The following is a 16,681-nucleotide window of genomic DNA, read 5'->3' as shown; positions in this document are numbered from 1 at the left end:
TGACCTGACCTGACTTGACTTGACTTGACTTGACTCCCTGCTGGTGTGCAAAACACAAACATTCACAAACTACAATCCGTCTGCATGAATGCCATTTTTTGTGTGCGTGTGTGTGTGCGTGCGTGTGTGTGTGAGAGAGCGAGAGAGACATAGAGAGCGAGAGAGAGAGCTCGCACACACTGATCGACGTCGAGTGGGTGGGGCCTGTGCGGTGACGTTGTCGATGACGTCGGCCCGTGTGTCGGCCGGCCGGGGTGTGTTTGTTTGCGAGAGGAAGACGAGACTGGCTCGCGTCCGCTGCTGCTCGTCACACAAAAGGCGAGAAGCGCAAGCGAACAACGAGAGACGAAGAGCAGCAGCAGGAGGACGGACGCACGGACGCACGCACGCACGGGCACGTGCACGCACGCACGCACGCACGCGGAGGATGGGCCGGCGCAGCAGCCGTCGGTAGCGCTCTGTTCGGCCGGCTCGGCTCCACGATGAGCGTCGCGCTGCAGGACCTCCGCAACACTGTGAGTACACGCGCGCGCGCAGGCTAGCAGACAAGCTGTCAATCATCGCGACGCCGCGTGACGTCACGCGCGGCGCCTGCGAAACAGATGGCTTGGAGAGGTGACGTCACCGAGCCGTCACCGTAGCAACGAGCGTTCCGGCTCCACTTGTGAGGTCTGGGATGACGTCATTTCACCATCACTTGACCTTTGCCGGGCGTGCTAGCAGGCTAGGCTTTTTTTTCTCGCTTTCTTTTTCCCCCCTTTTGTTTTTGTAATTCAAGTATTCTGCTTCTGAATGGCTTGATCACAGCGTGTGTGTGTGCGTGGGGGTGCGTGTGGGTGTGTGTGTGTGTGAGTGGTGTGTGCGTGTGTGTGAGGGGGGGCACGCCCTTCAGTTGCCAATCATCTTAGTTTGACTGACGGTTTTTTTGTTGTTTGTTTAGCAAGATCGGTGGGTGTGTATACTGATGTGTGTGTGCGCGTGCGTTTGCGAGTGCGTTTGTGTATGTGTGTGGTGGCAGGGCCACGCCCTCCAGCTCAGTCATCTTTTGGGGCTGACAGTTTATTAGATTTGTTAATTTAGTCAGGTGTGTGTGTGCGTTTGTTTAGTGAAGTGTGTGTGTGTGTGGGGGGGGGTGAGTGTGTGTGTGCAATGTGTGTTTAGCGATATGTGTGCGTGTGCGTGTGCGCGTGTGTGTGTGTGTGTGTGTGTGTGTGTGTGTGTGTTTGGGGGTCGGGCCTTTTGAGTTTCCTGTCTGCAGCTCTCCAACTTCCTGTCTTAAGATGCCCACCCAAGTTCGTGAGAACAAAACAAGAGAGCGACCCCGGCATCTGCAGCTTCATCGTCATTATCTTCATCATCATTATCTTCATCATCATTATCTTCATCATCATCATCATCATCATCATCAGCAGCAGCAGCAGCAGCAGCAGCAATATATTTCTATCACATGGATATTTGTCAGTGTAATGTGCCCGTTGTGCCGCTTTTTTTTCCCGTCTCGCCGCTCTTGAAGCGGCAGCGTCAAAGCAATTGCGGAAGCGTCTCCCGCCGTTGCCGTCCGTCCGCAAGTCGCTTTGCTGCCATGGCAAATTGGACTTGCAGATCCCAAATGGCGTGCGGTCCCAAGCAAAAATGACAAGTGCCAGTTGCGAAAGCATTGAAAGCGTATGCGGTGGTGCCTTCCCACACGCGAGAGCCAACTTGGGAGTTTTTCAAGTTAGCCGAGCAAAAACTCGGAGTACGGGCGCCTCCGCTCACTTCAGCACTTTATTTACACAATAAAGTCAATAATCTTCCCAAAAGAGGCCTCGAGCTGTTTGATGCCACTCCCAAGGGAGGTTTCCTGTCCAACTCAAGCCACAACCAAGACGATGACACAAACAGGCCTTCGGTCTGCTCGCGTGACGCTAATGCTAACAAATCATGGCACTGACACGCTAACTAGGGCTGGCTGTACCAATTCTCGAGAAAATTCTGGATATCGCAAAGACGTGCAAACCGCAAACTGAAAAGAGCATGCGACATGATCGAGGGCAATTACAATTCATTGACGATGAACACATTGAGCTTGCTTATTCCGCCGCACGGAAAAAGTGGACTTGAGGAAGTCGAGGTTGGCATGTTGGCTTGGCCCTGGGCAGGCGTTGCACTTTCTCACGCGGCCCGCCCTCCCCGGGCTGCGCCCCGGGCTCCGCCCCGGGCTCCACCGAGCACAACTTGGGCAACGCGCCGCATCGGCAAATGTCGTCCCGGCGGCGAAAAGTCCACAAGTGGGCTCCGAGGGAACGTCTGGCGTCCCGTCGCCTCCGATATGTCGGAGCCTGACGCGCCGTGCGCCGGCTCCCTTGCCCGGAACAACTTTGCCATTTTGCCTCCTGGCCAATTGTTTCCTGTCTTTCCGAACCCGAGTCCACCCTCACTCTGCTTTGATTGGACTTTTCTGATGTCGACTAAAGAACATCTTTGTTGCAGTGTTACAAGCCTCGAAGCGAAGGATATTTCAGCCAACGATGCAGCAACATTTGTGCACTGACAATATAACGGTACGCAGTAATATATACTTGGTCCTCCACAAGGAAGGACGGATATTAGAGGAGCTGAGAGCCAGCAGCTGCGGCAGGCAGGTGTCCTCCGAAGCGGGCGCTGAAGAAGGAGCAGCGCGTCGCCGTCGGTACAGCCGCCTTGGGCCTTTGTGTTGCGTTTTGATTGTGTTTCTGTGGCACTTGTGCCGCACGCGCAGATGTCCAGCTACAAGCGAGCCACGCTGGAAGAGGACGAAGCGTCGGACGCGGCGGCCGAGGCGTCCTCTTCTCCCGACAGACTGCAGGTCGGTGAAGGCAGCGCGCCCGACGCCGCGCGGCGCTGCCGTAGCCGGCGCTCTGACGCGCTTTGCGCGCGTCCCCCCCCAGGTGGGCTTCACCAAGACCGGCACGGAGTTTCTGGGCAGAAGAACCAGGATGGAGCTTCTGCTGGGCGCCCTGCTGCTTCTCAGCCTGCTGGCCCTGAGCGCTTGCCTGCTGGTCCTCGGACTGGCCTTCGGTCCAGGTGAGCGGGCGCACCGGCGACCAAAGGCCGGCCCGGCATTTATTCTATTTGGAGCGGCCGACCCCTGCGTGTTCGGGCTCGGGCGTTGGCCAATCGAGCCGTTGGCAGATTTCTGGCGGGCCAAAATTGAAAAAGTCCCTTTATGGCTGTCGTCTGGCGCTCACATTAAAGCCGTCCGAGTATTGCTTCTCCTGGCACCTTGGGGATTTTATTTGGACCAAGTATTGCCTCGCCACCATCTATGGGCATTCATCAAGCTCTTTTTTTTTTCTGGGTGGGGCGAGGGGGTGGGCTCAGTCCCGATCCCGAACACTGACGACTCACCGCACGAGTAGAACAACTCGGGGGGGGGGGGGGGGGGGGGGGCGCTCGGAGAACGACCGCGTCGTCCCGCTAAGCTGATTTTCCAGCACTGCTACTAGTGCGGCGGAGTCATTTCATTGTAGGATGGAAGCTCAAAAGCGCCGCTCGTAGTGGAAAGTACACATTACTCCAAAGACACAGTCGTTGTTGAATTGTCTTAGTCGTGAGGACAATGAGCATAGTGGTCCACGGACCGGAGAGGAAGGCTGCGCCTGAAAGCGGCGGGCCGGGCCGGTCTTTGCGTAGGACGTCCGGCCCTCCCTCTGACCTACGGCGGGGCGTGTGTGTCCCGCCCGCGTGGGCGTGCAGCGGGCGGCGACGGCGGCGGCGGCGGCGGCGGCCTGTGTCTGACGGAGGCGTGCGTGAAGGTGGCCAGCCAGATGGTGGAGGCCATGGACCGCGGCGCCGACCCCTGCCGCGACTTCTACCAGTTTGCCTGCGGCGGCTGGATGCGCAAGAACCCGCTGCCGGACGGTCGCTCGCGCTGGTCCACCTTCAACAGCATCTGGGAGCAGAACCAGGCGCTGCTCAAGCACCTGCTGGGTGAGCGCCGCACAAAACGCTCACCTTCTCTCGCAAACCTCAACTGTGGACTTGTCCGACTGAGCTCTGCGCTTGTTGCCAGGTTGCGGCTGGGGATTGCGGCCGGTCACGGTGTGAATTGAAGAAACAGAAACTCAAACCTGTGGATTGCGTCAAAAAGGAAACCGCTTTTGCTTTGTTATAAAGCGAGACGTATCAAGTCGAAATTTGCGTCTGCCGAATTTTCAGTAGGATACTGGAAGAGTGAAACGTTTGATAGCCGGGCAGCCCTACAGCCAACCGCCCCGTTAAAGAGTCGTCGTTTTATTGGCCAACCCGTGGAGGCCTGAAGCGCCTGGCTCAACAGCTCCGCAAAACCTTCGAATCACCCTGGAAAAGCTCAACTTTTCCCACAAATTCAACACCTCCAAAAGAATTGAAGCATCCCCTGGAGCAGATCGAAACAGACCAATTCCAGACCAATCGGAGCGCTTCGACGTGTGGCTTTCACACTTGATTCATCTTGACTGCTTCAATCCAAGATGTCAAAATCAAGTGTCAGTGCAAGACAAGCCCTATTTTTCATTTGAAAAAAAAATCAAGTGCTACCATCCTCTATTCCCTTACAAAGATAAGCGATAATCGCCGTTGTCTACAAACGTACGTCTTAAACCTGTATCACCTTGGACTGGTTCCGACGGTCCACAAGCGCCTCGTCTTTTTCACCGCCGTTACCTATTTCAGAGCTCCCGCCGTCGTTTGCCATTTTGGTCGGAAAAATTCCGGGACATCCTCCGAGGAGTCACGACGCCCTCACGTGTCTATTCGGATGCATTTCATCAAATCGAGTCATTGATGAGCAAAATTGCTCTCCAAAGGAGAAAAAAAAAAAGGGGATTTTGGCGCCGCAACGACGCTCGGTTTGGTTGGAACGGCAGCGGATGGATTGGATTGGATTGTTGCTCACTGAGTCGGTTGGTTAGCTAGTCGATTGGTTCATTGATTGCTTTGCTGGTCAACGGGTCGATAGGATTGTTGACTATGGAGCCGGTCGGTCGCTTCTAGTTGGAGTCAGTCGGCTTCCTTCCCGCCGAGCGGTCCTCTCCGCCCGCAGTTCGGAAGGACCGAGCGACAAAAGCAGCCGCCGCCGCCACCACCAGAGCGACAGTCCGCAGTTGAGATTTGGAAGCGAGGCCAGTCGACTTTTTGGATTGCAGTTGAAAAGCAAGCAAAGTGCAGGTGACAGAATTTGGCCGGACGCCACGCGGGCGCTCCGTCGGTTTGCCTTTCAGAGAACGGCACCTTCAACGGCAGCAGCGAGGCCGAGAAGAAGACGCAGTCCTACTACCTGTCCTGCCTCAACACGCAGAAGATCCAAGACTTGGGCGCCCAGCCGCTGGTGGAGCTCATCGCCAGGGTAAGCTCACGGCCGCTCCTGCCGCCGCCGTAGCCGAGTGGACGCGGCGCTTTCAAGGACGGGGCTGCGCGGTGCGCGCAGGTGGGGGGCTGGAACCTGACGGGAGCGTGGGACAAGGACAACTTCATGGAGGTGCTGAAGGTGGTGTCGGGGCCGTACCGGGCGCAGCCCTTCTTCAGCGTGGGCGTCAGCACCGACCCCAAGAACTCCAACAGCAACGTCATCCAGGTGCACCGCCGCTTCTTGGCCGACGGCGTGTGTGCTCGCTCCACTTTGGCGGGTGGCCAGTCCCTCCCCTCGTTTGGCGCTTGCGCTGCCAACGGGAAGTGGCGTGACGTCACTCTCCGCTGCCAAGCCGCGTCTTGCCATCGGCCCGCTTTCATTCCTCGCCCGCAGGTGGACCAGTCGGGGCTCTTCCTGCCGTCCCGGGACTATTACCTCAACAAGACGGCCAATGACAAGGTGAGCGACGTGCGCGCGTGCGAGAGCCCGCGTGCTTGGGTGCGCGCGGTGAGCGCTGCTTGTGGCTGGCGCAGGTGCTGCAGGCGTACTTGGACTACATGGTGGAGCTGAGCACCCTGCTGGGGGGCTCGCCGGCGTCGGCGCTGGAGCAGATGCGGCAGATTGTGGACTTTGAGACGCGGCTGGCCAACATCACCGTGCCGCAGGACCAGCGGCGAGACGAGGAGAAGATCTACCACAAGGTCACCATCGCCGAGCTTCAGGTGAGCCCCTGCCCGCCGTGGCGTCGCTAGGTCAACTGGACCAAAAACCCTGAAAGCTTCTGGGGGAACCTTTGCTGGCTTCTTTTGTCTTTTGTCATGCTCGCTACGCTAATAGTAACTACCGGAGGACTGCGCATTCGCAGCTGAACTATTTGTCGGAGGCCGGAAAGATCGCTACGTGGCCGCGGAACTTTTGCTGAGGGATTGCGGACGAAGGTTTAACCCCCTCCCCCAGGATTCCTACTCTTTTACTCTCGGCCACCCATCCACAAGGGCGGCGCCTCTGCCTAGCCCGCGGGACTATGTGTGACTCTGTGGCCTGAACTGAAATCAACTCATAAGTGTGCCAAGGGTGTCGGCGACGAGAAGGCGCCCGGCCAGGAGAAAGGTCAGGGCGACACGACGGCCGAGCTCAAGTCGCCAATCGAGTCCTGATCCAAGCATCCCAAAAGACCGGAATAGCATTTCGCACACTGCCGAAACATTGCCGTAACCTTCCAAATGCACTCGAGAAGAGCACAGGAAACAGCGGTGGTCCCGAATTGGCTCCTCAAGGGCCAGCGGTGGTCCCGAATTCACTCCTCAAGGGCCAAGTCGAGTCCGATTGATTTCTGTCGCCCTTCGTCGCGAGAAAGCCGCAAAGGGCTTCGCGTGCCCACAGTAGACAAATATTCGTGGCGTCGCGGGGATGAACGGGGAAAAACTCCAAAAACCCCATGTGGGGAAAACGGAGAAACCTTGAGGAGGGAGCGCAGATGGGGGGATGATCAGGCTGCAATGGATGCCACTTCCCGCTATGTTTTTCCTGACTCGCTGCTGTTGCAGCAGGGAGACAAAAAGCGGCCCTCCAGGAACACACTTATATATACATATGTACCCCTGTGTAGCCCCGGATACCGGTACATATGCATACACGGGGGTGCGCTTTTTTTTTTTTTCTCACGGGGCACTCACACGAGGACCAGGGGATTGTCTTTGGTACTCACTAGTGGTCCAACGGATCGCGTAAGTCAGGGTTCGGATCGCTCGCGGAATTTGGACTCACGGATCGGATCGTTTCTTTGGATCGGCAAAAGAAAAAAAACATAAATAGAACTTTGTCTTTGTTTATTTTATAAAACGCTTTTGCCCATTGAAAAAAAAAAAAAAGTCTAATATGGCAGTTTTAGGATTTAACAACGCAACTGAACGCAATAGGTACATTCTTATTTGATACGTGGTACCCAGTATATGATAACATGGTATCCTGCCAGACGTTTTGAGCTGCATGTTTCCTTACAATTATTTCATGAGCAAAAGGGTTTTTATAAAGAAAGACAACGTTTTAGTTGTGGTATTTTTTCGGGGGGTCACAAAGCAAATAGGCATCGACGCCAGTGAAGCCGATTGGCGGACCAAAGTGAAGCAGAGCTTGTCACGGTTATTCGTTTTTTCAGAATTGGCTCGACTTGGCGATCTGATAACTTCATTCTGTCACTTCGCCATGCCCATTTAATGTCGTTCAATCGTCGGGCCCCGTTTGCCACCCCTTTGGGAAGCCAAATCCACTTGCCGCCGCTGAAGCGGACTGTACGGGAGGACATTGAGAGGGGATGAGCAATAGTTGAGCGGTCCCCGGTGGCGTCGGGCGGGTCTTTCCCCTCAAACGTTTGCGGGCCTCTGGGCCACCGTGTCCATTCGCACGTTCCGGCCCGCCCTTGGCGTCAAGGCCGGCTTCTCCGAGCGGCGGCCCGCAACTTTTGGATGAGGTTGGAACGGCGGCCCCGTCGCCGCGGCAACGGTTGCTACGTGCGGTTGCTCCATGAGCGCATCCCCCCTTAGAGGAGACGGGTTGCGTAACCTCACACGCACGTGCGCAGATGAGGAGGAGGAGGCAGATGATAACCAGCGCGAGGGAGGTGAATACGAGGAGGAGGAGGAGGATAATGGCTGGGGAACTGATGATGACGATGATAAGGATGGTGACGATGAACATTATGATGGTGGATGATGATGATGATGATGATGATGATGATGATGACGTGACGGGGGCGAGGATGGTCAAAATCAAAGCGCTGCGTGTGTGCGCGCGCGCGTGCAGACGCTGGCTCCGGCCGTGGACTGGCTGGACTTGCTGTCGTCGTGTTTGTCGCCGCTGGAACTCAACGACAGCGAACCCGTCGTGGTCTACGCGCGAGAGTACCTGCAACAAGTCTCCCAACTCATCAACCGGACGGAGCGCAGGTGGCGCGCTTGCGCACGCACGGGCGCGCGCACTCACGCGCGGCACCAACACACGCGCCTAACCCTAAGCCTGTGCCTGTGCCTGTGCCTGTGCCTGTGCCTGTGCCTGTGCCTGTGCCTGTGCCTGTGCCTGTGCCTGTGCCTGTGCCTGTGCGTGCAGTGTGCTGAACAACTACATGATGTGGACGTTGGTTCAGAAGAGCGTGTCCAGTCTGGATCAACGTTTTGAGAACGCTCAGGACAAACTACTGGAAAGTCTCTACGGCACCAAGAAGGTACTTGATCACACAACTAACGAACAAACCCGCCGTGCCAAATAGGCGAGTGAGCGCATAGGTGGGAAAGAAGCGAGGAGCACTTTTGCGCCGCTCGTACGAGGACGCGACTTTGCGCTCGACCTCCCGACCGCACTGGAGGCACGCTCGGCGCTGCTTTTTGAAGACGCGGAGCGGCTGCGACTCGAGTCTCCTCGGGCTGGACGCGCGCTGACGGCGTGCTCGATTTGTGCCGCGCAGTCGTGCACGCCGCGCTGGCAGACGTGCATCGGCAACACGGACGACACGCTGGGCTTCGCGCTGGGGGCGCTCTTCGTCAAGGCCACTTTCGACAAACACAGCAAAGACGTCGTGAGTGGCCGAACCGCATCGAGCAAAAAAGCCGCTCATTCTTTGCCCGTTTGACGGAATGCGTCTGGATCAGAGGCAAAAGAACACCTCCGACCGTCCGCGTCATCGGGTCGTCCGAATCCGATGGCAAAAACACCTTTGATTTTCCGAGAAAGCGGTAGAAAGACAGAGCCGCACATAATACAATGAGAATATAAAGAATATAAATGTGAATTGACTGAAATGTAAAGGCCTTTTGTTGAACCTGATTTGTCATATAACACAAAAAGGTTGCCCCTTTTCCCCCCCGGCAAAACATTTCCTGTCCCCAAAGAAAAAGGTCCAACTGGCGTGCGTTGGTCGCCGCCGAAAAGTCTCCAAAGACACGTATGGCGATTTTGCCCTCTCGTTTGTCTGGCATTCAAAAGCTCATCAAATAATGAGTGACTTTTTTGTTTTGGGATTTTCCATGGCCGCTTGAAAATGGAGAAGGGATTGAAAGAGCCCCGTATGTTTATGTGTGTGTGTGCGCGTACTGCGTTGCGGTTTGGCAGGCCGAGGAGATGATTAACGAGATCCGAGCCGCCTTCAAAAGAGCTTTGGACCGACTCGGCTGGATGGACGACGACACCAAACAAGCCGCTAAGGAAAAGGTCGCGCACGCACACGCACACGCACACGCACACACACGCCCACACACCCCCACACCCCCACACACACCCCCACACACACACACAAAGTCAGCGCGGTGACGCGTGTGGTGTCAGCGCCGTGACGCGTGTGGTGTCAACGGTGTCGTTAGGCAGACGCCATCTACGACATGATCGGTTTCCCCGAATTCATCATGGACGCCAAGGAACTGGACGACGTTTACGACGGGGTGAGTTTGTCCATCTCCAGGCAGGGCACGGAGCGGTCGCCGGCCGACTCTTCGGGTTGTCTTTGAAGTCGAAGTCGCCTTTTTGCGTCCCGAAAGCATTCGCGCTGCCTTGGCATTTGTTCCACGGCCACACTCGTGAGTCCAAAATCTCCGATCGCCTTTGCCCTTTCCGAGGAATGGAGAAGAAGCCATTTGTCCTCTCATTTGGTGTCTTGGCGTTGAATAAGCAACACAGCACTCCAAAATATTGCGCTTGATGAAAACATGGCCACACGAGCTCACTCGACAACACGTCAAGCATGAAAGAGTTTGCGCAACCGTCTGTGCTAACCGTTAGCATGTCAATGGCGTTTTTCCATGTCTGCATTAATAATGACTTATTCACAACAAGTGCTTTGACAAACCCACTAGAACGCAATACCGCGACATCCAAAACACAGTAAGCCGCCAACCACCTCGTCATACGAGGGCAACGACAACAATTACGATCAAAGACGATGGGGAAAAGCCCCCGGCAATACGGGAACCCAACGAGGCCAAGTGAGCGCAAGAGGCTACATGTGGTTGGAAAAGCCAAAGTAATTTGGTGAACTCATTTGAAAGCCAACACAAAATCAAGTCGAGGGCTGGGCGATAATTCAATATCGATATGCATCGCGATAGTCGCGTGATCGATATCAATGGAAAATGCCTCCGATAAAATGTTGGAGAGAAACAAATTGGAAAGCTCGTCTAGTCGACTCTGCGAGCAGCAGCCGATCGTATTGCGCCCTGCTGAGAGGTGCCCTCGGCCCATTTGCGGCGACGGCCGGTTTGAGGCTCATTTGGAACCTCGACTCACCCTCAAACCTCAAACGGTCAACCGTCAACCCGCCCATGCCGAGATTCGGACCGAGACTCGGTTGAATATCAACGGCGTTTATTTTGCCAGGAGAATAGGATTAGTTCAGGTTTGGACTTACTGAGTCGGAGGCAGTCGTGAGCTATCCAGCCGGCGATGTCCGCAAGGAAAGGCGGCTAGGCCTCTCGGCTCCTCTCGGCTCCTCTCGGCTCCTCTCGGCTCCTCTCGGCTCCTCTCGGCTCCTCTGGTCTCCTCTGGTCTCCTCTGGTCTCCTCTGGTCTCCTCTGGTCTCAGGCGCCGGCAGAAATCATCGGCGTGCCGTCTGCTACACATTCATGGCGCTCCGTCATTTGGCCAAGGGGCAGCGTATCGGTGGGAACTCCGATTGGGCCCAAGAGCCAACCTTGTGGTACACCTCAAGCAAGGGACAAGCTAGTGGGACTTTTTCCTAAGGCAACACCGTTTGGTTGTTTTGTGGTTCTTTTTGCTTTCCGTTGAGTTTTTGAGTCCACGTCAGCCGGGAGTGGCCAAGCCTCTTTCTTGAACAATAGTTGATTATTTGCCGACTAAGTGCCGCTTGTAGGCAAGTGTGCGGAATTGAGCTCACTGCGGACGAAGGAGCAGCAAAGAGTCAGTGGCCCAAAGGAGAGGACGTGAAGTGATTGGGCTGGGGGAAGGGAAGACAAAGCTGCACCGCTGCGGCGAAAGAGAGGCCACCATTCAGACTGCTGGCCAGCTTGCCTTTCGCTTCTCCTTTTGCCACCGACGACCTTACGTTAGAAAAAGGGGGGACACCGCCACGACTGCAAGGCATACGTCGGCCCAAATGAGCCCTTGAGGCTAATGCTAACACACCGCCCGCCCGATAAATACAACCTGGGGTGTCATTGACATGCCCAAAGCATATTGGAATCCATAAACAGGAAAGACAAATCGGCGCGAGCCCGAATTCCCGAGCAATTCTATTCCTTTCTATCGCGCAAACACAGGGCGCCGCGTGACGTCGCGCCTCCGCTCGACGCCGCACGCATTCCGTTCGCAGTACGAGTGGCGTTTATTTTTGCGACGTGAACGACTACAGAACGACACGGGAACGGCGCCCAATGTAACGTCGTCAGCTAGCGCCGCCGTACGCCGTTCCGTGCCCCGAGAATGCGTTGGAAAATGGTCTGCGGATCCATGCTTGAACAACAAGTTCTTTGTGTGTGCGGGTGCGTGTGTGTGTGGGTGCGCGTGCGTGTGTGTTTCAGTATGACGTTTCCGAAGAAAGCTTCTTCCAGAACACGTTGAACTTCTACAACTTCTCTTCAAGAGTCATGGCCGACCAACTCAGGAAAACTCCCAACAAAGACCAGTCAGAAGACACAGCGCAACACAAAACGAGCCCACGCGGCGCCATCTCAAATTTGGCGCCTTTGCCGCATCGCGCATACCAAGTGCCACAGTATAACGTTTGCTATATGACGGGATTTTTCTGCCATTATTTTTCCGCACTGAGCCTTGCCGCAAACTCTGGTCGCAATAAGTGCGAGCCGGGACGAAAGCGGTCGGCCGTCAAAGACGGAATGTACAAGCTTTGGCGTCATTTCTCACGGAATCAAAGAAGGGCAACCGGCTGCGGTCCCCAGTCAAGTAAACAAGCCAAATGAATATAGCCCCGCGCCGCTCGCCCGAAGCAAACGGGTAATGGCTGCAGCCGAAGGTTTGTTCATGCGGGCTCCAGCTGACGGGTGCATCGCAAAGCAGAAAAATAAAGACCTGCGGGCCGGATAAAAGGCGCAGCGGTCCGCTTTGGACCCTCGTCGCTTTGTTATATCGCCCATACAGACGGACGTTTGCTCAAAGAGATTTTACTGACATGGTCGGCCACTCGCACACCTTGGTTTGTTGTGTGGTTGCAGGTGGAGCATGACTCCGCCCACGGTCAACGCCTACTACATGCCCACCAAGAACGGAATCGTTTTCCCCGCTGGAATCCTTCAAGCGCCTTTCTACGCCCGCGACCATCCCAAGTCAGTCGCACGCTTTTCACACGCATCGCAGTCACACTGTCGTCGTATCTGTGCCGAGCTTGTCGCTCATCCAAAAGTTGCATTTGCTCTCCGGTTGTTTGCGGAAGACATTTCCAAACCTTAGCTGTGGACTTGCCCTTCCGATGTATCGGCCGCTGGCCCAGCTGCTGAATGAGCCTTTTGCATAGCCCGGCAATCCTTCGCCAACGGCTGGCTCACTGGTGGCCGCTTGACACATGCCGAGCGCGACAGCGACAGCGACAGCGACAGCGACAGCGACAGCGACAACAACCGCCCCGGGAAATGAGCCGGACCATGAGGTGACATCATCTCATCGGGTCCTTTGCAAATGTACTTTTCAACCAAGCACCTTTCTTACAACAAACAAGATCGGATCTCTTCTGCGTTCCGAAGATCAAGGCAAATGAAGCATTCGTTCATATGAAAGACAGTTTAGCGGCTACAGTTACAGGTCTAAACTTACTAAATCATTTGACGTGCAGTTTGGGAAGCGACAACTTCATTCTGCCACACAGGCGTGGCGTGAACATAGGCCGATACGACACGAGGGCTGGGCAATATGGACACGATTTCATATCTCGATGTTCATGCCAGATATCTAGCTCACCGTACGGTTACCGTACGGCTGAAGATTGTGGAAGGGCCCATCTGACTGGCGGGGACGTCGCGGCGACTCAGGAGAGCAAAATATCGAGGCGCTCTCACCAAATTGTAAATTGTAAATTGTAAATTGCACAGCGCCAAGAATGATTTGGTTGTCATACGGCAAGAACTCCAACCATGGACAAGGACATGAAAGCCGGAGTAAGATCCCTGCCCGCAGGAGGGGCCGAAGGAGGCCGATAGCTCCGGCCGACAACCAGGCAAAGGCCGGGCCGGGCCGGGGCGGGGCGGTGCGGGGCGGGGCGGCGCGGCTCGTATGAGCGCGGGCTCAGTCGCGTGCGGGTCTAGCGGCTCAAGGCCTGACGCCAACCCGTCTCCAGGCCAATGAGAGAGGCCTTTAATTGTGAACCGGCGGTGGCAATGCGTGGAAAAGGCCCGTTGGCCACCCCAATCTGGGGTCCGAACCTAGTCCAGACACATGATTTGTAAGATTTGGCGGACAAGACGACGTCTTCAACGACCAAGCAGAGCGGCTGACAAAATGCAAATTTGGCGTCTTAGCGCTGTAGTAGGAGCGTAGTACTCCAAGTGTCTTTTGTACCAAAGGGCGCTGAATTTCGGCGGCATCGGGGTGGTGATGGGCCACGAGCTGACGCACGCCTTCGATGACCAAGGTGAGCGGGAATCAACTTGGGCTGGCGGGCGGCGCTAACGGCGGGCGCGCTAACGGCGGGCGCGCTAACGGCGGGCGCGCTAACGGCGGGCGCGCGTGTGCGCAGGGCGCGAGTACGACAAAGAGGGCAACCTGAAGCCGTGGTGGCGCAACTCGTCGGTGGACGCCTTCCGCCAGAGGACCGAGTGCATGGTGGAGCAGTACAACCGATACGCCGTCAACTCGGAGCATGTCAACGGGAAGCAGACGCTCGGGGAAAACATGGCAGACAACGGAGGCCTCAAGACCGCATATGACGTGAGTCCAAACACACACACACACACACGCTAAAGCAGGGCTCACCAACCTTTTGTAAACTCAGAGCTACTTCTTTGCTACCTAAATGTGCTCAAATGACCTTGAATCATATTATCATTATTATTATATGTTATGATGAATAATAAATGATATTCATTTATGTGCACTAAGGCACTCATCAGGTAAATAATTTGCCACAATAATTAAGAAATAGATCAATATCCTCATGCAACCCTTTTTGTCCTCCGAAATCAGCGGTAGACATTTTCCAATGATCACTGCTACAGCATTCCTAGAAAATCGCAATGTCCCATCACCGGTGAGCTATTTTGGGAACCGGCCCGCAGGCTACTCATATGCAGGCACCACGTCGGTGAGCCCTGCGCCGCGCTCAAGAAAGCCAGTTTGAGCGCATCCCGCACGAGATGCACTTGGCCGCCATTTCAACTAACATTGTGTCGCATCATCATTTGCGTTCAATGTTGCCCACTCGGCATCAGTTGTGGTCTGATAGTCCCGGAAGGGGGGGCTCCCCCATCTGCGGCCCCTTCTCAAGTTTTCTCATCTTTCCCCAGTTGGGGTTTTGGGACTTTTTCTTGCCCTACTGGGTTAGGGTTAAGATCAGCGGAGGGGGTTCGCATTTGTCAACTGTGGGCATGTGAAGCCCTTTGAGTCTTTCTTGTGAGGGCTACGGAAATCAATTGGACTTGACTCGATGCACGACCTCATCGAGTCCAACCTTCAAGGCCCGCTATCCACGCAACCATTTTTTAAATGGAGCCCACACGTGAAGACAAAAAAACCCAAAAGAAACAAAAACAAAAAAACATATATATATATATATATATATATATATGTATATATATATATATATATATATATATATATATATATATATGTATATATATATATATATATATATATATATATATATATTCTTTTTTTTTGTCCCCCCCTCCCAGTCTATGTGAACCCTCACTAACTTGGCAAACGAATGAGATGAGTTCCATCATTTGTTGCAGAGCGGCAGTCGTTTGGCGCAGACAATCCACGCTCTTGCTGTTGTTAGCTTGGAGTTAGCGAGAGAAGCGAGCTAGCGGTTGTTTCGTGAATCCTCTCCACTCCTCCTTGAAAATAACCTCGATCAGATGTGATGCCTGACTTCAAAAGTACAATGCTGCCCTTTCAGAAAAGTGGCAACGAAATGCAGAAAAGAGGCCAATTGATCTGGCCTGGCAGGGAGCCCAGCGCCCCGAAACCTCCAAACACCTTTGTTGTTGCTGTGTGCAGGCGTATCGGATGTGGGTCGGCAAGAACGGCGAGGAGGAGAGACTTCCCGCCGTCAACCTGACCAACGAGCAGCTCTTCTTCGTTGGTTTTGCGCAGGTAAGAGGCAAGAGGCCCGACGGGAGGCAGCTCCTCTGGGGTGGCTGCCGTTTCCAAACGACCGCGCTGCGTTTTCCAGGTGTGGTGCTCCGTCCGGACACCGGAGAGCGCTCACGAGGGTTTGGTGACCGACCCGCACAGTCCGCCTCGCTACCGCGTCATCGGCACGCTCAGCAACTCTGCCGAATTCAGCCGACATTTTCAGTGTCCTGTTGGGAGCCCCATGAACAGTGGGAGGCGCTGTGAGGTCTGGTAGACCGGCTGGTGACGACGCCGGACGCCGCTTCCTCTCCTCAGGCGAATCCTCCAAAGCCCCGATCGGGCCTGCTTCACATGGTTCCCTCTCCAACGCACCTGATTGAAATGATCAGCATCATTAACAAGCCCTGAGAAGCTGAAGAACGATCCTGATCACTTGAATCAGGTGTGCTGGAATTGGGAGACATCTGAAACAGGCTGGCTAGCGGCTCTCGAGGACCGGACTTGGGTACACCCGCTCTAACTTATTCATTTCCTGTGTGGAATCAAGATGGACGCCGCTGACTTGGCCCAGTTGGACTGACAAATAGATGACGATGAAGATTGTGCTTTTAATTAGAATTCATGTCCCTGTTTGATGACGTTACGGTTTTGATGATGATGATGATGATGATGATGAAGAAGACATTCACAACACACCATGTACGTCCTGTCCATCACCGTCAATTCCGGTCAGCCAGGTCGGTTCCTGTGGCCAGAAAGCCCGTCTTCATTTTCTGGTCGTCGTGGTAACCAACAGACCAACGCAGCCCATTGAACACGATTCGCTGCCTGGACTTCCGGGTGACAAAAACTCCAATGCAACTGCTCATAAAAAAAAACCTTTAAAATGGCTTCATGATGATTTACTTGGAATGTGGGAAGTGTCCGTCCAAAACAAGATGTTTGGTGAAATAAAATGCTTTAAAGTAAGATGCAGATGGAAATTTTGCTTCATTTCAATATATACACGCACACACACACACACATATATATATATATATATATATATATATATATATATATATGTGTATATATATGTGTGTATAT

At 54.5% G+C, this 16,681-nt stretch overlaps 1 protein-coding gene across 3 annotated transcripts; it reads left to right on the top strand.

Annotated features, from left to right (window-relative positions):
* The first annotated feature begins 221 nt into the window (after positions 1 to 221).
* On the top strand, positions 222 to 16,564 carry ece2b (endothelin converting enzyme 2b). 3 transcript variants are annotated; one of them, XM_086035296.1, is made up of 20 exons: positions 222 to 515; positions 2,577 to 2,620; positions 2,741 to 2,827; positions 2,910 to 3,045; positions 3,718 to 3,951; positions 5,223 to 5,347; positions 5,429 to 5,575; positions 5,744 to 5,809; positions 5,884 to 6,072; positions 8,153 to 8,295; positions 8,456 to 8,570; positions 8,811 to 8,921; positions 9,455 to 9,553; positions 9,703 to 9,780; positions 11,872 to 11,975; positions 12,523 to 12,633; positions 13,864 to 13,931; positions 14,037 to 14,227; positions 15,518 to 15,613; positions 15,693 to 16,564. In XM_086035296.1, exons 3-20 carry the CDS (start codon positions 2,741 to 2,743, stop codon positions 15,867 to 15,869), a joined length of 2,277 nt encoding a protein of 758 aa, XP_085891422.1. In that variant the 5' UTR covers positions 222 to 515; positions 2,577 to 2,620; the 3' UTR covers positions 15,870 to 16,564. The 3 variants fall into 3 exon arrangements, with proteins under 3 accessions (XP_085891422.1, XP_085891420.1, XP_085891421.1); XM_086035294.1 differs by lacking the exon at positions 2,577 to 2,620; XM_086035295.1 differs by lacking the exon at positions 222 to 515 and having other exon boundaries at positions 543 to 2,620.
* Positions 16,565 to 16,681: the final 117 nt, after the last annotated feature.

This window comes from Filicampus tigris, chromosome 7 (genome assembly GCF_054856515.1).
Source record: "Filicampus tigris isolate MCC_2025a chromosome 7, RoL_Ftig_1.0, whole genome shotgun sequence".
Taxonomy (NCBI): Eukaryota; Metazoa; Chordata; class Actinopteri; order Syngnathiformes; family Syngnathidae; genus Filicampus; species Filicampus tigris.
This window is presented reverse-complemented; position numbering and strand designations above follow the sequence as displayed.